Source organism: Triplophysa rosa, linkage group LG4, assembly GCF_024868665.1.
Source record: "Triplophysa rosa linkage group LG4, Trosa_1v2, whole genome shotgun sequence".
NCBI lineage: Eukaryota > Metazoa > Chordata > Actinopteri > Cypriniformes > Nemacheilidae > Triplophysa > Triplophysa rosa.
In genome coordinates, this window is record NC_079893.1 from 20,861,493 (window position 1) to 20,886,244 (window position 24,752).

General features: G+C 37.1%; 1 protein-coding gene across 9 annotated transcripts in view; it reads left to right on the forward strand.

Annotated features, from left to right (window-relative positions):
* Positions 1 to 2,968: 2,968 nt before the first annotated feature.
* dclk2a (doublecortin-like kinase 2a) overlaps positions 2,969 to 24,752 on the forward strand; it is a 44,659-nt gene continuing 22,875 nt past the window's right edge. For 7 of the 9 annotated variants that reach the window (XR_008962720.1, XR_008962718.1, XR_008962719.1 and 4 more), the window contains exons 1-3: positions 2,969 to 3,767; positions 11,632 to 11,972; positions 24,222 to 24,351. Coding sequence is in view for 6 of the 9 variants with exons in the window: in XM_057330577.1 (XP_057186560.1) it covers positions 3,371 to 3,767; positions 11,632 to 11,972; positions 24,222 to 24,351 (868 nt within the window). In the remaining 3 variants the exon portion in view is untranslated. The remainder of the gene's footprint in view (positions 3,768 to 11,631; positions 11,973 to 24,221; positions 24,352 to 24,752) is intronic. The other 2 variants (XM_057330578.1, XM_057330580.1) reach the window with 1 other exon arrangement.

Below are 24,752 nucleotides of genomic sequence, written 5' to 3' on the forward strand. Positions count from 1 at the left end.
ACAAAAGTATTTTTTTTAAGTAAAAAGTATCGTATTGGTATTGGTATCGGCAATACTGACCCTATATGTATTTGGTATCGGATCGATACCAAATTTTGCAGTATCGCCCACCATCTGACTGTGTGTGTGGTGTGTGTGGTGTGTGTGTGGTGTGTGTGTGTGTGCTGTCGGCACAAATCCAATCAATTTAGATCCACGTTGTTTTGATCCGACAGCATCCATCCAATCAAATTGCAGGACAACCAATGAAGAAAACTGTCAAACAACGCGCCAGTTGGCAAAAATGATACCAAAGATAGTTTCGTTCGGGTATAAAAACTACGAGGTGGTCAACAAAAAACGAATTGCAATATGCAAAACATGCGGGTCGAAGATTACAGATGGAGACGCAACAACTTCTAACTTCTTCGACATTTGAAGTTGCACAAAGAACGGTAAGTTTTGAATGACGCTAACGTTAGCTTATCGGCTAAGTAACTTTGCTAGCTGCATAGTTAAATCAATGAGACTGTAAACTCACTGTTAACGTTACATTGCAAACACGTTAAAAGGATCCCTGGGTATAGAGCGATGTATGGCTTAATATATGAACAATGGCATTGACTTTATAATTGTGAAATAAAAAAAACAGTGTAACTGTCACAGTATTCATAAACTTTAAAAAATATTTTTACTGGAGGCCGCCATTTTTTTGCGTCAGAATCCGTGATGTCAAATGGTTGCGACCTAAACCTGTTCTCTTTCGCAACAGCGAAGCACACACTTTTCCATATATAACAGTAAAATATGACACGTAAAACATAAGATCAGATATAAAACACACAGGGACAGTAGGTGGCGGTATGTCCTCTTGACACAAGCCAGCCTGCCAGCCATAAAAGAACGCGTTCAGTATTAGACGTCTGTTCAAGGTGAGCGTGCATTAAATCATAGCTTTAAACTACCGCCTTTGAGACATTTAAGACTATTTAAGACATCAGCATCCACCTAATCGTATACTTTATACATTATGAGAATATACTGATAAACACAATAATAATGCTTGCGGTTTGGTTATTTATTCTGTATTAGAGCACACGTGAATATTAGCCCCCGTCAGCTAATGACCGAGGGAGAGAAGACAATAACGTTAGGCTACTGATGTTGATAAATCAACATCAAAAAGTCAAAATCTGGATAAAATGCATTGTATAATGGCTAAAACATCGTGTATATGATAAATTCGAAATGATTTTGGTTATTAATATGCATGTTTGTGTTGTTTCTGACAAACAATATTAAAATGTAGGAAAATACACCAAATAGCGTCTTTATTTTCTTTCTTTCTTTTTTTAGCATTATATAAAAGGAGGAGCGACAACAGTAAAGGACGAGAGAGAACCAGGCCTGGACTTTACGTTATGTTTTATTATGTGTGACCGGCAGTCGACCGTGAGGGAGCTGCCGGCATTTTACTTTCGTTTTGTTGTTTGTTTATTTTATTAAAGTTTTGTTGTTCAACGTTCGCCGGTTCCCTCCTCCTTCTTCCTTGCTGTGAACATTGTTACACACACACACACACACACATATATATATATATATATATAATCCTACAGAACCTTATATTTACTGAAGAACTGATTAGTGTGTCGGTGTTTAGTTTGGCTGCCTAGCTGTGCTTGCAACCAGTTTACCTCATCGAAAAAGAACATGGCGGCCTCCTTAGGTTAAAATTAGTATTACATTTAGGGTTTTTTTTAAGAACTGAAAATATTTGATGTGTTTCTAAAGACAAATGCTAATAGTGTAAGGCTATTACAACGCATTAAGCCATACATCTCTCTATACACCGGGTTCGCTTTAAAGGGACTCGAAAGGACTCGAAACTCAAACTGTAGGACTTGGGACTTGACTTGAGACTTGTCGGTCTTGACTTGGGACTTAACTCGGGACTTGTCTGTCTTGACTTGGGACTTGACTCGGGACTTGAGGGCAAAGACTTGAGACTTACTTGTGACTTGCAATACAATGACTTGGTCCCACCTCTGCTAAATAGACATAAAAGTAGAAATGAGGAGGTGGAGACAGTTACGCTTACTTTTGTATTAGATAAGCATGAACTTTAATTTGGAACGTCATGTAACTTCTAGAACATTGCTGTAAAAACACAATTTTAGACTTGATCTCAGGATTTTTGATATTTTGGAGGAACTGTAACAATAAAATATTGTCATCTTGGAATTATAAGGTTATAATTGACATTTGTGTCAGTTATTCGCATATTCTTATTCTGTGACACACATTTACATAAATCCATAAGTTTTTCTTTATGTTGTACGTTTGGGAATTTTGTAGAAAACAGAAAGGTTCTATCTACCAAATCTAAGTCATATGGAATGCCAAAACATGAAATCTCTTCAAATATCTCAAAACTGCTTAGAATTCCAAGGAGGCGATATGCATTGTTTGAACTACAATAAAAGCATAGAATGTAATAAATGTTCTGGTATGATGAAGAACTGTATTGTTTCACTCACTGATGTAAGTTGCTTTGTTTAAGTGTTTACGAAATGGTTAAATGTAAACATAAACCTAATATCTATTAATAGGTATTATTAGATAAAAGCTTACCCCACAACTAAAATATCTGAATAATGACTAAATAATATTAATAATAAAATTGATAATAACGATAATAATAATACCCATAAATAAAAATTAAAAATGTAACACAAAGAATTACAAAGCAAATAACAAAATTATACAAATAAGAAAAAAACCTTGGCAGAGAATTCTGGGAATGCACCTTTACACACAAAACAAATTATATTATATTATTATTATTATATGAAATTATAAATATTATTATCATTATTAATTTTAGTGCATGGTTCCCGTAAGACCAAAATATATCCGATGTTTTTAGGACCGTGAGGAGGAGCAGATCTCGCTCCTCCAGTGGCGCTGCTGAGGTAGGTGTGTGTTGTTCTGATTGTGTGCCAGTGGAGGGATGAATAGAGCGGCGTATGGTCACGCGTGTCCAGCATGCGCACATACAACTCTATGCGTTTCATCAGGATGATCGGGGCTCATGCGAAGGATATTATTTGTCCAGAGAGCACACATTTGTCTTAACATCGTTGTTCTTGGACTTGTGGACTACTGGGCCTCTTACAACCTTGTAAATTCTAAATTTATTCATTCTTTTGCTGGGTTTAAAGTAGCTCGAAAGCTGCTTTTGATCCAGTAGGTACAGTTGTAGCCTACTAAAAGAAAGCGCGTCCAATTTGATAAAAGTCAAAGGAAGCAACTGATAGCCTACATTGTTTAGAAATAACACGTAAAAGTTCTTATATTAAAGAATCAGTGCTTTGACTTCAGGGAAATAAACATGTCCAGCAGAAGTATCGAGTGGGAGCATTTCGAGGAGCGCGAGAAGAGTCACCGTTCTCCGCGCGGCAGCGCCGGTACTCACTCCGGCTCGCGGGGTAACGGGCTCGTGCCAAGTCCCGCACACAGCGCGCACTGTAGCTTCTACCGCACGCGCACCCTGCAGTCGCTCACCACCGAGAAGAAAGCGAAGAAAGTTCGCTTTTATCGAAACGGCGACCGATATTTCAAGGGCTTGGTGTACGCGGTGTCCCATGACAGATTCAGGTCAGTGGATGCGCTGCTGATGGAGCTGACCCGCTCTCTGTCGGACAATGTAAACTTACCACAGGGAGTCCGGAGCATCTACACTATAGACGGGACGAAGAAGATCACCAGCCTGGATGAGTTAATAGAAGGTGAGGTGTAACACTTCTGCATACTGTAGATGTCTATTTAGACACAAAAGACCATTAAAATGCTTTTTAGACATCCAGGCGTTTAATCATCTCTGGTGTAATCATAATAGCCTACTTTATAATTCAAGAACTTTATTTAACAATGCATTTTAATTTAATTTTTAACTTAATACTTTCATTGTATAACAAAATATTGTTATTGTTTTATAATAATTATTCATAATAATAATAATTTATCACGAATTGTAAGGATTCATTGTTTGCAAAGTGCATTGATGATAAGTTTGAGTAAAACTTTTCCATAGGATTCCATAGGTCCACTAATTCTGTTTTTTTTTCAGCACCCTTGTTACTCTTTACTTGACTGACTTGACTACTAACTGATGAAATATGTAGAGTAAGATGTGGTTGTATGTAATTGGCCACTTAAAGGCTCAAGTCACTTAAGGTCAAAGCCATTATTATCTCCATTCTTTTATAGACTGAACTTGACTGTAGACAGTAATAGGAGCTTAGCTGACATTTGCAAGTCAAAGCCAGTCAACCGTGCTAGAACAAGAATGTTTTATTTTATCATAAGGACTAAATGTGAGCATGTCACTCAAAGCACACTTTTTGTAATAGATGGCATTGTAGAATATTTTTTAAACTGATGATAAAATGCATGTTGTTTGTAGATTTTGTACATAGTCACACAATCCAAACTATTTTTACTAAATTGGTATGTGGTATCTGCTTTGGCCCAGAATGCGAGTTTGTGACGCAGAATGTGCCTTTGTGTTTGCTCTGTAATGCAATTGTCCGTGAGCGTTGCATCTGAAGTGCCGAGCTGAGCATCTCTTCACAGGACTGGCGTAGGTCTATTTGTGTTTCAAAGACTTATACACTGCGTGAGCAAAGCTATGAATGCTTTTCGTTAAACAACCAGCAATAGGCAGCCATGTGAGAAAGTGTTTGTAGCTGGTGACATGTCTTGACACATGGCCCCACTAAGCTTTGTTGAATGAGGGGCACATCAGGGTCCCATCTGCACATCTGATTATGAGGGTGTGGTAGAGGGTTAATAACCCATGTGGCTGTTTCACACCTGAGTCCCATGTGAACGACATCCATTCTATGATACTTTATTCCCCAGATTTCTTTGTCGCCACACGTATAAAGTGTCAAGTAGCTTTCATTCCATTCGTATTTTAGGACAGTTTATACATCAGTATTGCTGACCCCATCTGGTGTCGATTAATTAGCCTTTTGTTAATTTCTCAGCTTAATAAAGCCCAGTGCCTTGGGAGCCCCTCCCTCCTGTTTCAGAGCAAACTGAGTAAAATTGATATTTTAATCCAGTGGCAATGAAATGACGTTTATATTGTGGATGAATGGCCAAACGTTTGCCGTGTCCTTAAAGATCTATTAGTATGATGTATTAACTTTGTTATTGTCTATCTGAAAATGCTTTCAAATATTGGATACATTATATTCTTCTATACAATATTGAATTTTATTAAATACAATTTGGCCTTAATCTTGTCTGTTTAAATTTGGACTACAAAACATGCAATATACTAGACTTTATAGAGTTTTGGGTTTTGTGTATCAGGACTGAGTCCAATCACACCGCCTGTATACTCTCATGTGAATAAACAAATGTTTAATTCACACTAGCTGAGTCACCGGTTCCAGATGCCTGATTCCCTTAGCAACTGAGATCAGAACTACCGCATATATCATATTTTCTTTGTCACATTTTTGGGTTCCTAATTCCTCTGAATGTTTATAAATATATTGTGCTTTTATGGTGAAATTCAAAAAAGCTATGACGTTTCCACGATCTGCGTTGTGTGCAAGTGGTTAGACATCACCAATATCACTTTTGCTTAGTTATATGACATCTACAGCTTGACATCCATAAACCCAGTCTCTAAAACTAAATGTTACACTTACATAGGCTTGCATGATTAATCTTATTTGAATTGTGATAGAGATTTCTGCCTCTTACGATTAAGTAAGCATAATTGTTGCCATACTAATATGTTAATAGGAAGCACAAAACATTAATGTGAAACATTTTGGTTTGATAATTTGTTTACATTATCCCATGTTTTTTTTAAATATGTACATTTTTGGACTTTTTTTAAGAAAACAAAAAGGTTCGATCTACAAAATTGAATTATAATTTGGTTCTATAAGGTTCTGTCTGCGAGCCAGTCAGCACTTTGAATGCACACAAGAGGACCAATCAGGATAAGCTTTCTTGGTTTTGTTTTAGGTTTTATTGAGGATTAGGATTTTTTTATATTTAAAGACACAACAGCTCCTAATACCTGTGTTTACATAGACTCTCATAATGCTTTAAGGATTTTTTTGCAATTAGAACCTTATAATTCTAAGCAGAAAGTGATTTTTCAGAATTAGAAGGTTCTAATGTATCTGCGTTTGACCTGTTCCAAAAATCCCCGTTTAGAAAATTCAGAAAATGTTGATATTGTACATGTAGAATACATTTACAAGAGATATACAAGAGATATTAGAATACAAGAGATTTGTTCCTCATATAATTTTTGCTATGAAATGCAAAAACTTTGAAGCTCATTATCTACCATTATCTCATAACCTTAAATTTCCAAGGTGACGATTTTTGTGCATGGTTAGGTATATTTATCAATTTGGGTGTTCCCTGTGAACCACCAAGATTTTCCACAATCTATGTTTTTTAAAGTGGTAAGTTTAATTTAACTGTTTGTTAATACAACCCGATTCCAAAAAAGTTGTGACACTGTACAAATTGTGAATAAAAACAGAATGCAATGATGTGGAAGTTTCAAATTTCAATATTTTATTCAGAATACAACATAGATGACATATCAAATGTTTAAACTGAGAGAATGTATCATTTTAAGAGAAAAATAAGTTGATTTTAAATTTCATGGCATCAACACATCTCAAAAAAGTTGGGACAAGGCCATGTTTACCACTGTGTGGCATCCCCTCTTCTTTTTATAACAGTCTGCAAACGTCTGGGGACTGAGGAGACAAGTTGCTCAAGTTTAGGAATAGGAATGTTGTCCCATTCTTGTCTAATACAGGCTTCTAGTTGCTCGACTGTCTTAGGTCTTCTTTGTCGCATCTTCCTCTTTATGATGCGCCAAATGTTTTCTATGGGTGAAAGATCTGGACTGCAGGCTGGCCATTTCAGTACCCGGATCCTTCTTCTACGCAGCCATGATGTTGTAATTGATGCAGTATGTGGTCTGGCATTGTCATGTTGGAAAATGCAAGGTCTTCCCTGAAAGAGACGACGTCTGGATGGGAGCATATGTTGTTCTAGAACTTGGATATACCTTTCAGCATTGATGGTGCCTTTCCAGATGTGTAAGCTGCCCATGCCACACGCACTCATGCAACCCCATACCATCAGAGATGCAGGCTTCTGAACTGAGCGCTGATAACAACTTGGGTTGTCCTTGTCCTCTTTAGTCCGGATGACATGGCGTCCCAGTTTTCCAAAAAGAACTTCAAATTTTGATTCGTCTGACCACAGAACAGTTTTCCACTTTGCCACAGTCCATTTTAAATGAGCCTTGGCCCAGAGAAAACGCCTGCGCTTCTGGATCATGTTTAGATATGGCTTCTTTTTTGACCTATAGAGTTTTAGCCGGCAACGGCGAATGGCACGGTGGATTGTGTTCACCGACAATGTTTTCTGGAAGTATTCCTGAGCCCATGTTGTGATTTCCATTACAGTAGCATTCCTGTATGTGATGCAGTGCCGTCTAAGGGCCCGAAGATCACGGGCATCCAGTATGGTTTTCCGGCCTTGACCCTTACGCACAGAGATTGTTCCAGATTCTCTGAATCTTTGGATGATATTATGCACTGTAGATGATGATAACTTCAAACTCTTTGCAATTTTTCTCTGAGAAACTCCTTTCTGATATTGCTCCACTATTTTTCGCCGCAGCATTGGGGGAATTGGTGATCCTCTGCCCATCTTGACTTCTGAGAGACACTGCCACTCTGAGAGGCTCTTTTTATACCCAATCATGTTGCCAATTGACCTAATAAGTTGCAAATTGGTCCTCCAGCTGTTCCTTATATGTACATTTAACTTTTCCGGCCTCTTACTGCTACCTGTCCCAACTTTTTTGGAATGTGTAGCTCTCATGAAATCCAAAATGAGCCAATATTTGGCATGACATTTCAAAATGTCTCACTTTCAACATTTGATATGTTATCTATATTCTATTTTGAATAAAATATAAGTTTATGAGATTCGTAAATTATTGCATTCCTTTTTTATTCACAATTTGTACAGTGTCCCAACTTTTTTGGAATCGGGTTTGTACTTTGCATCTGTTAAGTGAAAATTATGTCATCATTTACTCACCCTCTTGTCATTTCAAACCTGTATGACTTTCTTGCTTCCGCAAAACAGAAAAGAAGATATTTTGAAGAATGCTGGTAACTGAAGGCGGTACCCATTCACTTTAATTGTATAGACAACATCAATGCAAGTCGATGGGTAACGCCATTGTGTTCTGCAGAACAACGAAAGTCACACAGGTTTGAAATGGAAAGATATGCATATAAATGATGACAGAATCTTTGTTTTTGGGTGAACTATCACTTTAAGCGAGACAATTCACTGATTAAAGGGATAGTTCACCCAAAAATGAAAATTCTGTCATCATTTACCCACACTCAGATTGTTTCAAACCTGTATAAATTTCTATGTTCTGCTAAACACAAAGGAAAATATTTTGTCAGTAACCAATCAGATCTCATCCCTATTGACTCCCATAGTATTTATTTTTCCTACTATGGCAGTAAATGGGGAATGAGATCTGTTTGGTTACTGACATTCTTCCAAATATCTTCTTTTGTGTTCCTAAGAACAAAGCATTCATGCAGGTTTGGAACAACTTGAGGTTAAATAATTCATGACAGAATTTTCATTTTTGGGTGAACTATCCCTTTAAGACTGTGCCTCTTTTCAAGGGGAACTATTTCAATATATAATTTATATTTATATTATTTTGGGGATCTTTTCATTGTATCACATTCTGGTTTCCTTCCATATAATTACCTCATTCAGGTTTTCAATAAAGCAGGTTTTACAGTATCTGTATAGCATACTAAGCATTTTTTCACTAAACATTATTTCAGGCTATTTTTTCCCACATCACTGGCAGCAAAGAGCTTATGTGCTTCCAACAGACCCTTCCTGGACTACACCAAGAATTTTAATATCAATTTATAAGATGTGTTGTTTTATAACCGTCTGGCTATCCTGTCTAATGACCCCATCAACCTTAACATCAAGATAGGTTTACCACCATAAAGCTTACGCAGTCCGTTTAGTCGATACCTCTCTCACTGTTTGCTGATGGAAGTGGCTCACCTGCTTCAACAAGAGCATCATTCATCATACAATTGTCATAGTCATGATAAGTTCATCATTATGGCCATACTTGTGTATCTTACTAATTCACGCCTTCATTATGAACATGTCGCTCAGACGTATTTCCACTGAGGGAGGGTGAGAGTGTCAGCGGATGTTTGGAGTCGATGGTTGTTTGTCTTGTTTTGATACACTAGCATGTCTTTTGCAGTGACAGCCCTACTCTTCTTACGATGACAAAGCTCCATTTTCAGACCAGCTGCCTCTGTGGTAGTGCCAAGATGTGCCATCTCACATACACAACAAACATGCCCTTTATGCTGTCATAAACAATTTCACAGGCTTTAAAAACTTAGCAAAACAACAGCTATCAAACAAGCAGGTGCAAAAGTTCCTTCGTGAGTGCATTTAATCAGCATTTGTTAGCAAATCATATGTTTTTAAAAAAAACTTGTCCATCTTGTGGTTTTTGTTTACTAAGACCTTTGGGTTTGAGGTGTAAGTGCAAACTGGCTGGCATTTATGTTGGACGTTGTCCAGAACTACAGCTGAAAAGTGCCGAGAGGGAGAACTAAACACCTCACCCCTACAATATGTTTTGGGTGTTCTAGGGTTCATATCTGGACTTTGTGCAGACCAGTCAAGTTCTTCCAGATGCATTTCTTCACTGTTGCAACAGAGTTGGAAGCACACAATTCCCTAGAACGTCATTGTAGGCTGCAGCAATACCATTTTCTTCAATGCAACTTTACCCAAAAATGAAAGTTAACTCATAATTCACTCATTCTCATGCCATACTAGTTGGATGTTATGCCTTTTCCTCAGCTAAAGATAATCTAAGATTTTTATAACAACATCCTTCATAAAAGTACTTTTGTGAGTTCATAAATGTGTTGTTAGTTTGTGTGAGAAACGGTTAACATAGTATGCAATACTGCAACAGACACATATTAGCCCTCAAATCAAACATGGCAGCACATCAATATCTCAAAATCATATTGGACCATGCGTATCTTGTGACAACTAGCCATGAGACATGAACACAATAAGATTAAATTATGAGATCATTCTTCCTTTAAAGCAACACTAGATATCTTTTGCTTATGGTTCCCACGTGTGGTTGATAAGCGCAATTGTCTGTTATCAGTGTCGTAAATACTGTCACTGTATAAGCTTCCCTGTCGGCAGGGCAATACACGTGAATTTGTTGACTAAGCAGAGACCGCTGTTACATCATGTCACTTCATAAACTGTGCATGTACTAAAGCACTCTTTTGGCTCCCGCGGGTATACTACTGGGCTATACTAATAGCTCAAACTAGATTCTGAGGTAGCAGCTGGTTGTTAGCCGTTAGTGCACATTTGCTGTCACCCCAAAACACAACGCATGGACGTGAATGTGTTTTGTAACCAATGAAAATCATTTTCTGTAGTTATATTTTCTGAAACACACTTGCAACCAGGCTTGTGCTTTGTGTAATACACACAACTCGCTATGGGAATAGTGCCTAGCATAGTAACTATACCGATTAGTCTACGTGCGTGAACTAAGGAATCAGCAACTTTTGACCATACAACATTTATTGTGGTTTGGTAGTCATCGGAATACACTCAGTTCGAGACGAGGCACAATCATGCTACGTAAGCTATTGAGACCCGGCAAAATTACATTATCTCTAGTCTACCTTACAGTTATAAATTGTGAACCAGTAACTTTAGTGCGCCAATAAACAACCTGAGCACAGCCTAATAACTAATAAGCTCAAATCCAGTAGCAGGAAGGCTAGATTTTGCCACCCGTTGCCTCTTGCAGCTCGCGCCACCGAGTGTAAGTCCGTCAGATATTGATTCATGTTCGGGCTCGTGTCCGATCACTCTCTCTCTTTTCCTCTTTGTTTTTTTTGCTAGCTCTGCCATGATGGTTTGAAGACTTGCATTGAACTAGATCGTTTCGTTTTATTGTTAGCTGTTCGCTAACTTAACACGAGTAAAACGTGACGTATGCCGTAAAGCAGGTGATGGGTGGGGCTTGTGAACCTACCAAAGTTACAAGTGTAATTTCAGCCGATAGACGGCTGCTTAGGTAGCAGCGGCAGTAAAATGCGTCCAGTTAAGAGTTGTCCTACCACTAAAATAATTTTAGAGAGATTATTTTAAAGTCGAAAAACTCTCTAGTGTTGCTTTAAAGGGCCTTGAAGCCATAAATTAGAGGGGGGCGTCCACAAATTTTGGCAACATAGTAAATTTGCTAATTAACCTTTTGGTACTTGTACAGAGATGTAGTATCATATTGACTCATATTAATGCTAGATTGTGTGTTTTGTGTGTGTGTGTGGTTCAGTATTTTAAGTAAAAAAGATATTTAGAAATGAATTAATGATTCACATTTCCAAAAAAAATCATTATTTGCATACTAAGCATTTGGCACTAAACATCATTCCATTCCTCTTATTCCTTCCCCTCTGGCAGGAGAGAGCTATGTGTGCTCCTCAAACGAACCCTACCGTAAAGTGGACTACACCAAGAACGTTAACCCAAACTGGTCGGTCAACGTGAAAACGGTCATGTCGCGCTCGCTACCGTCACTTATCACCACTAAGAATGAGCAGAGAGAACGGGAGAGCAAAGACTTCATCAAACCCAAGCTGGTGACGGTCATCCGTAGCGGCGTCAAACCGCGCAAGGCCGTCCGGATCCTACTGAACAAAAAAACGGCTCACTCCTTTGAGCAGGTGCTCACGGACATTACCGACGCCATTAAACTGGACTCGGGGGCCGTGAAGAGACTCTATACTCTGGAAGGCAAACAAGTAAGTGATGTATCGAAAAAGCCATTTAGTAAAACGATTTAAATAAAGATATTAGCTAAAACCCCACGGGGTTGTGCAATGGACCCTATATTGCCAAAGGGCATCATTAATCCATGTTTTCCAAGTGAGTGGGTGGTTATGTTATCCTCTCTGTTCACGAGGTACTGTAGGCTGGCATGAATTGGCCGTTGTGACACTTATGCAAATTTAACATCTTTTAGGTTGTTTCTTGAGCCGAATAACCTTATTTTCTCCCTGAAGTGCCAGTAGAGCATTGTCTTGTAAAAAATGGCCACACTTTTTATCACCTAATAAATGTGAATGCTTGCCTGGTGCTGTCCTCAAGGGAACCTCAAATAATGATCTAAGCCGTTGTAGAATTTACATATAGATAGTACAGAATTATACACCAGGAGCTGGTAATGACCACCTGAACCCTCCTCAATTCTCAACATGCTTGAGCCAGACAGGAAACCCAGATGGGACATGTCTGTGGTCACCTCTGTGGTTATTAGAACGGTAAAACAATCTTCCTTGTGTTATTTCCGGGGTTATGACCCAAAAACGAATAGTAAAATTCTTTACCAAGTTTTATAAACAGGCTAGAAAGAACAAAGCTATTACATGCAATGAGAAATGCATTGACACTGAGGGAGGAGTCTTATTGAGACTCCTGTCACTTTCTGTTGTCACTTTCTGGCGTCTTGATGATGTCATCAGGGATTCGACTTTGCAGTAGTGTATTGTTGATCTGTCATAATTATGCACAAGTGTCTGCAAAAGGTGAATGCAGAATTATTATGGTAATGTCCTTGACTGGTTTTTGCATGAGTAAAAATGCTGGTTGTTGGTAGTCTCTATTCAGACTGTGATTTGGATTTGTAGTATTTTTAAAGTGAAAGTGACCTATTTGTCAGATATGGTGACCCATACCCAAAATGGAGATAACTTATTTACGAAACCGTACAGCAGTTTGTCTGTTTAGAGCTACTGTAGACACAACATGGCAAATTCCATGAAAGGGGACCCGCGGTGTATGTAGATAGAAAAAGCTCATTCTAAGGTTATAAAAACATAACGCTTCATTGTGTACGGTCTTTATACATTATATTGCATTTATGTCAATAGATCCTGGACCTTTGTCCATTGGACCTTTAATAAAACTTTTGAGTATCCTTTTTAAATTGAGAGGTTTTTGCCTTTACTGATTTATTGTATGTAGTCTCTGGGGAATGAAATTTAATAATGTAATATTTTATTTTACACTAGTATTGGTTATTAAAGCAGCATCAAGTTCATTTTGTTCATGTTTTAAGCCTCAGAAGAGCAAATGTTGTGCAAACTTATAGATATTTGTAAGAATGTCAGTAACCAAACAGATCTCATCCCTCATTAGCTCCCATAGTATTTATTTTCCCTACTATGGCAGTAAATGGGGGATTGAGATCTGTTTGGTAACTGACATTCTTACAAATATCTTCCTTTTTGTTCAACAGAACAGATAAATTTATACATGTTTGGAACAATCTGAGGGTGAGTAAATGATGACAGAATTTTCATTTTTGGGTGAACTATCCCTTTAATGCTCTCGGATTGAACCTTCTGTCATTATCTACTGCTAAGTGAGTTACATTGCTGGTAGGTCCTAAAATGTGTCACACAATCTTATGACAGTTTGTAAATATTTGGCAAATTCATATGAATCTAATTTTTACGTTTTAGTCGATCTGCTTTCACGCCAGTGGTCAGAGTTGGGAGTAAAGCTTCATTCTTGCTTTTTTTCAAATAATCTTCTGTTTCTATATTCATCATACCAATTCATACGAAATTGCCACCTCTTAAAATAATTTTGTTTCCTGTGAGAACAGGTTGTACATGCCCATTAAAGCAACTGTTAGATATCAATTAAAAGACAATTTGATTATTGTTGGGTGGGGAATGTTTCAAGTAAATTGGTCCGGTCTCTTGTACTTTTATGCTGGAATGAGCCATGATGGTGTGGGGTTGGACAAGTGGCACTCTCACGGTTTGTCTGTTCTTAGCCTTGTGAGTAAGATTAAGTTCTTTGATTAATCTCTTGATCTTTCAAGGTTTGACCTAAACACATCCTGCTCATTTTCCATGGAAGTGCTGATGGGATAAGAAAGTAAAACTTTAAAATATTCCGATATTTTCTGGAATCTTATCAACTAATGCATCTGCCAAATTATGAAAGCTTTTTCAAATCCATTAAACTGATTTAGATGTGACCTGTCTTACAGTTAAGCTTCTTTTCACACATTAAATGCACATGTTGTTGCTTTCAGGCTACGTGTGCATGTATGAGTATATATATGAGTAAGCACATGCGCACGAGGAGAGAATTTCACTTGGCATTGTGTTGACTTGAGAGTTCTTGAGATCTGGTTCAGGCAAGGCATTCCTGCCTATGATATGTGATTACGCCCGCACCAGGAGTGTAAAGAGTTTAGGGTGGAGTGACCACGACGCACAGCTGCAAACACACCCGATTTCATCCCTCATAGATGAAATGCCTTTGTTTGACCATTATTACAATTAGTCTCAAATAATATGGGTCAAAAACACTTCACAGCCTCAGCATCATTCACGCATAAAACCAGTCTTAAGTAGTACGGGAACATTTTTAGTAATCGGCAAAAATACATGGTATGGGTAAAAATTAACGATTTTTCTTTTTGCCAAAAATCATTAGGATATTAAGTAAAGATCATGTTCCATGAAGATATTTTGTAAATTTCCTACTGTGTATAAAAACTTTATTTTTGTGAGTGGATGGTCTGCTACAGTGCCTCAGATTAACAACTTCAAAGGCAATTTTCTCAATATTTTGATTTTTTTGCACCCTCAGATTCCAGCTTTGTAAATAGTTGTTGTTCCGCCAGATAGTATCCTATCCTAACAAACCATATATCAATAGAAAGCTTATTTCTTCAGCTTTCAGATGATGTAAAAATCTCAATTTTGAAAAATTGACCCTTAAGACTGGTTTTGTCGTCCACGGTCACATATGAATATTTAGGGGTGGCATTCATGTTAACTCGAGAGCCACTGGGTACCATCTGCTTCTGAGCATTCCGAGCCTAATTCTCGGCAGGTGGGGGTGGGGCGGAGAGGCGTGGGCACCCCACTGCGACTCCATCCAGCTCTGCTGTAATTGAACCTAAAGGCTGGGGGATTTAAAGTGCAGCTGGCAGGTGTGGGACGCACGAGAGGGGGCCAGCAGTAGGCAACACAAGATTCTCAGTCAGACATGCTCCTTAACGCCTATCTCCATGAATGCCAATCGCCTTTTTCCTTTCTTCTTAAAAAGCTTTGCTTGGTTTTACATCTCAACAGCAGATGGACAGAAAGAAGCCACACACTTTCTTTGGCAGAAGTTCGGATTTGCTGTGCCAAATCAGTAATCGGTAAATAAGACTAACAAGTTTGATGCATTGAAGCTGTTAACTTGGTTATGTCCCCTCCGATCTGTCTGCTTTGTGTTTAGCCGATAATGGCATCCAATTACATGGTAATAGACCCTCTATAATTGTTTTATAAGTCGGCGCAAGGACAAGTCTGTTTCTAGGGCAACAGCAAAGGGGAGGTACATGTTATAGTCAAGCCAAAAGAGGGTTCATACACTTAAGTTATCATTAGTATCCTATAAGCAGTGTTGGGGAAAGTTACTTTTAAAAGTAACTAGTTACAATATTGAGTTACTCTATAAAAAGTAACTAAATACGGTACTTCAGTACTTTTTGTGGAAAGTAACTGAAAGTACTTTTTGCGTTACTTTAGCGTTACTATTTCTCACCTAACTGATGCTCATGCTTTTCAGACTTTGCTGTTCTTTAGTGTTTAACACTGTAATGCATTTAACAATCCTATATAGTCTATAACACACCTTTATTTTCTTTAAAAAAAGACATTTCAAATATTTTCTGACCAGCAGTCCTCCACCTCATCAGAGCTCAGCCTACTGTTGACACTGCTAACTTCGGTGTCACTCTCCATATTTATTGTGTTTTGACAGCGCGGCAAGTTGCACAAGATGGCGCCGGTGAGCTTTTGGGATGGCAGAGTCGGTTCCAGTCATATAACACTGTGTGGGAAAAGGAGGATTTTGGGCCAGAAAATATAGGTGGTTTTTTTTAGATTTAAAAAAGTAATATATAAGCAATATGACAGATCCTCTTTGCATTGCTGAGCACTTCGTTGAGCCAAAACAACTTGATAGTGTTATACAAAATTATGATTAATCTAATATATAATGTATTACTAATATTATATCATATTATTTTGAGGGGAAAATGACATTTAACATATTATGTTGTATATATGCTGGTATTTGGTGAGGAGACTAACAGATGACAGTTGTTTCATCTCTTTCTCCCGTGCTCCGCCCACTCCCCAACCCTTCTTCTAACAGTGACCATGCCCATTTAAATCTGCAGATCTGTATTGACTGCCACAAACAGTTGAACACAGCATATGTTTACATTCATGAGGCATGAGACCATTGATTGGCTGTTGCGTGTCATGACTTGCGCTAATTTCGCGATCTGAAAGTTATCTTCCAAACATGATCGGCATTTGCAGGACAATTGATTGCTGTTGCGACTCGTGACTCGCGCTAATTTCACGATCTGAAAGTTGTCTATTGAGCATGACCGGCATTTGCAGGCATTTTGTCCATGGTGGCGAGTGCGGCCACACTATAGCTCCGCGTCTGAGCTCTGGCCTCCCATCACTGTGTCAAGGGTTGCCAGATTTGCGTAACAAAAACGAAGCCAGAACACTGCAGCACTGCAGACATGGCAACACTGCCTATGTCTGACTAGCGACTGTTTCTGCGCAAGCATGAGCGATCATGTCTACACTACTTTTAATTCAGAATTTCACTTCTGCAGTTTAAAAAATGTTCATATAAATCAATGATTAGACTGAAAAGTAACTCGAGTTACATGAAAAACAAAGTAACTTGAGTATTTATATGTAAATTTATAAAGTAACTGCATTACATTATTCGTTACTTAAAAAATACTCTGATTACGTAACGCACGTTACTTGTAACGCGTTACCCCCAACACTGCCTATAAGTAGCACACGGATCACCTAAAAGCTCAAGAGCATTTTTATAATCATTTGTACATTCTTTGAAAACATTGTATAGGCCTTTTCTCAAAGATCTCAAAATATGTTTGGAAATGATAAACAAGCATGTTAGGTTCCCAACACCACACATGTTCTGTACCCTAGCTAGTTATCTCAATGTATTTCTTAATAGACTTAGTTAGAAATCAGATTTACAAATTTGTAAACTTCAGCAAAAGCAAAATAGTTTTTTTAAATGTAGGTAAGGGTCTAAAAATTAATACATAACCCAGTAGCAAAAATATTTACTTTCTTTCTTTAAAGTTTACTTTATCAAAGGTTGGTTTATCTTTGTTTTGAGGTCAAGAGTAAATGGAAGTGACCTAGAATGTTACAAAGTAGGACAAATAAAGCATCAGCTAAAGATTTTCATTGTTTTCCATCTTGTAGTCATACTAATTAACAATAAGCTAAACGATGTTACTTATTACTCCACCTTGCTACAAACTCAATGTTATTTATTTCATTTGATGTGCATTTTAGCAGATGACAGAGATACTGAGTGTAGATGAGAGTGTTGTAGTGTTTGAAATGAGTGATAAGGGTTGTGATGGACAGTGGGGGCTGGTGATTGACATGTAGTCCCTCGAGTGCATTAGCATAATAAAAGCCTTTCAGTGTTCGCACAACATCAGGATAATGTTCACAGTCAACCGATCTCTGATCTGTCAGATATCCCCTGCATACAGTCTCATGGCAAAGACAACAGACTTCAGAATCAGATCACATTCTTTGAGGACGTGATTCACATTAGATCATGGACTCATCAATAAATAGGACACTTTGTTTTAAAGGTCCAGTGTTTGAAATTTAGTGGCATCCAGGGGTGAGTTTGCGAATTGCAACCAACGGCTCACTCCCCCCCTCCCCCCTCCCTTTCAAAGCACAACGGTGGCTGACACAAGCATTAGATGTCGTCACGTTTTCACTTCTTTGCTGAAAGAGATAACGTATTTATGAAACGCACTCTGTAAAGCAGTTTGTCCATTTACAACATGGTGAATTCCATTCAAGGAGACCTGCGGTGAATGTAGATAGAAATAGCTCATTCTAAGGTTATAACAACATTGTTATGTAAGGTCTTTATACACATCTGAAAACATAGTTATGTAAATTATATTGCTTTATTTTTTTGTCAATAGATCTTCCAAATATAACACACTTGACCTTTAATACTTCACAATCTATCTGTTAGCATTTATTTAGACCAACCTGATCTCTGTATTACCTTGCAGTCAGAGCTTTAATAATGAAGTTGATATTAATTTATCTCTGAATGGATTATATTTCACACTAAACATTTTTACAAAGAAAATTAAGTTTAGTTGCTTTCATTTCAGATAGCTTTCAGGTAGGTGACTGCAAAATGTCATACATTTTGTGTGCTTCACACTTTTTAATAAATAATTAAGGTCAGACCTACAAGATACAATCATTGTTTGACTTCAAACTGTTATTACGCCACCATCTGCACCCCCATCAACATAACTATTGTGCACAAGTAACAGGAAAAAATAGAAAGTTAAACCCAAAGAATTTCATGTCCTGTCTATGGCCTTTCTCAGCAGGCATCGCTAGAAGACACAGGGCTGGCACACGAGCAGAAATGTGTCAGTGGAGCCAACCGGGGTCATTGTGTGATCTCAATGCCCTCTTTTGTGTTTGTCTGTCTGGAGACTTTATCAAGTGAGGAAAGCCTTTCCATGTGCCTCATTGTTCACCGGCATCACTTTTCCTGTTGGTTCATTTTTGTTTGTACTAGGGCTGACAAAGTCAACTCATTTAAATGATTAATTAGAGATGTTTAGGGAACTTTTTTTGGAATGATATGAATGTATTTCATGTCTTTAGCAAAGCATCGTATCAGTCAGTCACTACATGATGTGTCTTGTTTTTCAAAACAAGCCATTATTTATGCTTTTAGTCGAGTTTAAAATATAACACTAATTATATTCTGAACATATGAAAAATATATTTGAATAGTGACAGATAAGTCTACCCAAGAAGCACTTTGACTTTAACCAACACAGATTTGGGGGGGGGGCATGGTGCTGATGTTGCTGTGGTTGGACAGCTCATGTCATCACAGTGAGAAATTAAAGCTGATGTTCTATTCGCTGCCTCATCCTCATCAGTTGATGACCGACTTCTCAAACGGTGTTCATTTTCTTTTTGCAAGCATTAGTCTCTGTAAGAGTTGCTTGTGAAAACAAACAACTAATATGGTATGTAATGTGTTTAGTTTATTAGGCCTACTTCATTCTTGATGTTTTTCTTGTATTCTCTTTTACTTATTTTGTTCCCTTGCATTGAACTCTTTGGGAACAGAAGCACCCCATTAAATGTAACTTTAAACTTATCAGTCTCTTAACGCATAGTCATTACTGGGAAATTGTCTGTGAAAGGCTCATTTATCAACACTGCCTTTAACGGTCCATTAGCTATTACTGAGGAAAAGAGAGCATTTTTTCTTCAACTGCCACTCCTTTGCTTTAGTAGCTAATGGTTGTTAAACATATCCAAACATAGTTGTTGTGACGAAGGTTCCACCCCATTCAAATCCCCTGAGCCATCACTTCTACTTGAAAGTAAAGCTAACACAGTACATTAGCACTAATAAAACACTGGCTGAGGAAGGTACAGGTAATGCAGAGTTTTATTTGTGTGCGGTTTCCTTCTCCCAGACAGTTTTATCCAAAGCAACTTACAAATTAGAGAGCAATTAATGTTCACATGTTTCTTAGTGTGTGAAGTGCATTGCCCAGACTTTGGTCTTAGAAAAATGTAATGAGATCATCTTAGCTTTACTATATACTGTATATATGTAGATAACTTTCAGTTGACTATGATGGCAGTTTATGTTAAATTATTGATTGCAGAATTTGATATCTATTCTAACCGATGTGACAGTATAGGCTGTTTGTCACTTTCCTCAAATATGACCTATGGGTGTGTTTACTAAATTAGCTTCTCTGCTGTCTTTTTCTAAATGGATATTGTGGTCAAGGGATCGTGTAAAAAGTGCACACACTGCTTATTAACGAACCCGCATTTTGAGTGATAACGATGGTCAAACATCATTATACGATGCACACAACACTACACTGCAGATTTTTTACATAATCTATAGGGGGTGCCTAACTTTTAAAAGCAACTATAGGTCATAATAAGCAGCCTACAACTTATGGGCTCATTTTTAGAGGAGGACAGGCTCTTTCTTAACCCTAATGTTTGGGGTCTATAGAGACCCCAGGCAACAAAAGGTTTTTTGTAACAAAATATATATATATTTTTAACAAATGTAATTTTAAACTTTACTCTGTTTATTAATGTTTTTACTCAACATATGTGAAATTTTCAGAGGATTTATGATATTTAAAAAATTTATATATATAAAAAAAGTTTTTATACAATAGCAGCTTTTTATATAAAATTCACTTTATAAAAGACCCACATTTCTAACTTACATTCATGGGCATAACATGGATAATTTGACATGGTTTAGTATAAGAGTTTTGACCATCTTTTGGAAAATGTCGTTTTAAAAGTTAAAAATGATCACTTTTACCATGTAGATTGCTGCAGAGCTCCACTATTTGCTATGTGCTATAAGACCAACTGAAAGAAATATTTTCACAAGTTGTTCCAGTTGGATTCGTGTTATGGATTGGATTCATATTATACATATTATGAAATCACAATTATAACAGTAAAAATAACTTTTTGTCAAAGTTTAGCATTTTTTGTACTGAAAAAAAATCTGTTTTTCAATAATGTTACTTTATGATTAGAATTAATCCTGAACAAGGTGTTACAAAGAGAAAAGTTGCAGTCTTCAGAGTTTACAATTTATTTCAATCATCTGATTTTCATATAATTCTACAAATTTAATCTAAACAACTAACTGTAAGAGAACTTTGTGTGTGTGCTAAATTGTTTAGTCTCATCCTTTCATCTCTCTCTCTCTCTCTCTGTGTGTGCGCATGTGAGCAAGATCATTTTGCATTGCGGATGTTTTTGCATTGTTTGAAGTTTGCCACTTTATTTCTGTCTATGTGTGATCTGCGTTGTTTCTGATTTTGAGGATGAATTTTGTCCATTTTCTAAGTGGGTACCCCGAAGTGTGAGTGTGACTTTTTTTACACACCAACGTAAAATCAAAATATTGTTACAATTTTTTTTTATTTGTAGATCTAGAAAGTGTTGACCACTTTACAAAGTATCATACCATTTGGACAAAGAGAAAAACATTTTTTATTTTATTTTAGCATACGTCATTTGCGGGTCAAAAAGACCCCGAAGACCGCATAAGGGTTAAACAATCCTTGAGAAAGACCTTTGTTTTGATAAAAAAATGTATCTCTTCATTCCATTTATATGCCTTCTATTTCTCAGTCCCTTCTTTTATGGTCTTGACACAGTGTAGAAGGGAGCTGCTCTTACACCCTTCATTATTGTCATGTGAATAAAGCAGGGCTGTTATTATACTCAGCACGCTGTCAGGTCTCTGAGTGCAGGCCTGTATTTTACTGGTCTTCAGAGGGCAGACAAGATGTCAAGGAGCTTAATAATACAAGTCTTAATGAAAACTTTTAAGATACTTAAAATAAAAAGATAAACCAAAGACTTGGTTAAATTTTTTTGTGTTAAGTATAATGATTGTATAATGATATTTTGAATAATGAAGTATAATGACTTTTTGCGTTAAGTGTAATGATTGGTCACCTTTGAGATCATCATTTGCTAATGTAAGCATTACAACTGTGATTGCTCATACTTGGCGATGCTTAGCTCATACTTGATACATAATATTGTGTCTGTGGGATTATAAAAGTGATGGAACAATCATGTAGATCTGCATGAATGGAGGGACCCAAATGATTTCTAAAGACATGAATATTAGAAAGATTTTTAGTGAGTTTTATTACATGTAACGTTTAAGTAATGTTTAATGTGCGTGGACACTGGATGTGCAGCCAGCGTGTTTACAGCATGGATGAGGCATGCGTTTATACTAGATTTTGTGGCTGTCTGTCTATATAAGAGCACAATATAACAGTTTTGATTTCCTTGTTTTTTGTGAAAACATAATTCCTGTAGTTACATATTAGCTATTCCATAGTTTTGATGAGTTCTATATGTATTATGTGTAAAATTAAGATGTAGTCAACATTTTGTTTTAGATGCTTATATAAAGAATGTGGCATGCAGTTACTTTACAGAAAGTTATAAGACATTATAAAACATATTTCAATCTAACATCTAATTAAAATTGGTGGTTCTTGAGATTATACCTGGTTGAGTGTCACGGATTAAACACGTTTGGGAACCCCGTTCATAAAAAACTAGGAAAGCAGGCTATGCGCAAAAAATAATAAATAAGTGTAATTTACTAAGAATGTTTTTCCAAGAATTGCAGTCGCTAAAGCTGCTGTTGTGTTTGACTCCATTAATATAAGTTTTTAATTCTAGGATGATTTTTCTCATCACACACAGAAAAGATTTGGAATGACAAATACATCACAGAAAAACTCCAAAAAGGCTCCATTCCAGACTGTATTTTGTTTGACAGATCCAAGATATCAGCTAAAACATATCAGGCATAGTAAATAGTCTCCCAGTGTGGGTTTAGTCTGTAACTGTACTCAGGCCAGCAACTGTGCCCATATGCTCCTCTGATCATTTGACTGATGGGAACACAACTTAAGATCTGTCCCACAGACCTGTCATTTGTAGAGTATAGCACTTTGGTAGCAGCTCCATTTAAAGGAAGACATTTTATGTGGTTCATTAAGAAAAAGTGTTTTCAGTAACACTTTGCAATAAAGTTACAATTTAATGAAATGAACATGTATTATTATTTACTCATCCTCATCAAATCTAATGTGTTATGTGGTACACAGTAGGAAAGATCTTAAACGCTAGTTTACTTTAATATTGTAAGCTATATAGTAAGCTATATCACTTTAATAATGCTAAATTGGCTAAATAAGTCTAAGCATATGAACTGAATGATACTTCTCATCTTTGTTTCTGTGGGGAAGTGTGGTTATTGTGTTTTTCAAAGAATGCCCATTGAGCCTGTTGAATAGCAGATTCATCATTAACATTTTTAACATGTAAACAAGAGAGACTCCAGAGCTTTATCTCCCACCAGTTCTCTCTTGTCCCTGTTTGTCATGCTCTGTACCCTCTCTTTCACTATTTTCACTATTTTCATTATTCTGTCTAATGTTGTGTCAACCTTATAAAGAGGAGGATGGGCCTCTGTACCTCTGCTTTCCATCTGTGACCATTCTGTCAGTTCTGTGTGTGTGTGTGTGTGTGTGTTTGATGGAGCTCCACATTAGGACCATCTGTTTCTTGCTGCCCACCTTCATGAGAAGAGGAGAGTGGGCTGAGATCCGGACATCACTCCTTGCCCACTTCCACCGAGGTTGTGTGTGTATGGGGGTGTTTGCATGGTACTTCCAAAATGTGACACACTGTATGTGTTACTCAGCTGGACTGCAGATTTGGTGAACTTTTCAAAAAAAATCCATGTGTGGCTTTTGTAGGTTTATTTTCTAGAGGAAAAATTATATGGCAACAGTAAGGATTTGAATTGCATGCTTTCTACTTTTCCTGTATTTAAAGTGAATATGCCATTTTTTAAGCAATAGAGGCACTAACAGCATGTTTTGTTAATGAGAAGTATTACTTATGTCAGATACACATAAAAAGTAGCTGTTCATTAATAATCAATATATTTAATCAAATGCACAGCTAATTTATGTTATTATTTATTATCACAAACAGTAACTTAATATGGTAGGAAGATATGGTTTTTACTACCCTGTTACCAAGTTTATGAAAAAGACATAAACTTACATTTATTAATAACTTTCAAACAATACATTTATTTAATTTAAACAATCGTACGAGTTTTGGGCACTACTTTTTGTTTTGGGGTATTTCAAATGTTCTCTGAAACTTTGTTGTGAACGACATGCTTTATCAGTTCATCAATATCTGTTTCTGTCACATGATTACGTCCATTCATTTCTCAAACAGTGTTTCCCTCTTTCTCTCTCTCCACCCCTCTCTGTGTAGATTACATGTTTGCTGGATTTTTTCGGGGAGGATGACGTGTTCATTGCATGCGGGCCTGAGAAATTCCGCTATGCACAGGATGATTTTGTGTTGGATCACAGTGGTAAGGCTTCTGCAGCCTTTCTAACCGGTAGGATCAGCTAAGCACTAACTTCATTTTTACTTCATTATTGCATTTCAAATGCCATACTTTAAAGATAATTTGCATTTAACTTCTTTTACAGATAACGTGCATTCAACTCAAATCATGAAAATGAGGGTTTATAAAAATGTCATTTATAAACATTTTAAATGCAGTCAAGAATAAATCTCTTGCATATTTAGTTGTCCTCAGTGAGAGTATCATCTCATTTGTAGCTTTATTTATTGTTGTATTGTTATTGTTACTGACTTGAAGGAACAGTTCACCCAAATTCTGTCATCATTTACTCACCCTCAAGTTGTTCCAAATCTCTTACAATTCTTAGTTCTGATGAACACAGAAAGATATTTGGAAGAGTGCTTGTAAGCAAACAGTTATTGGCCACGATT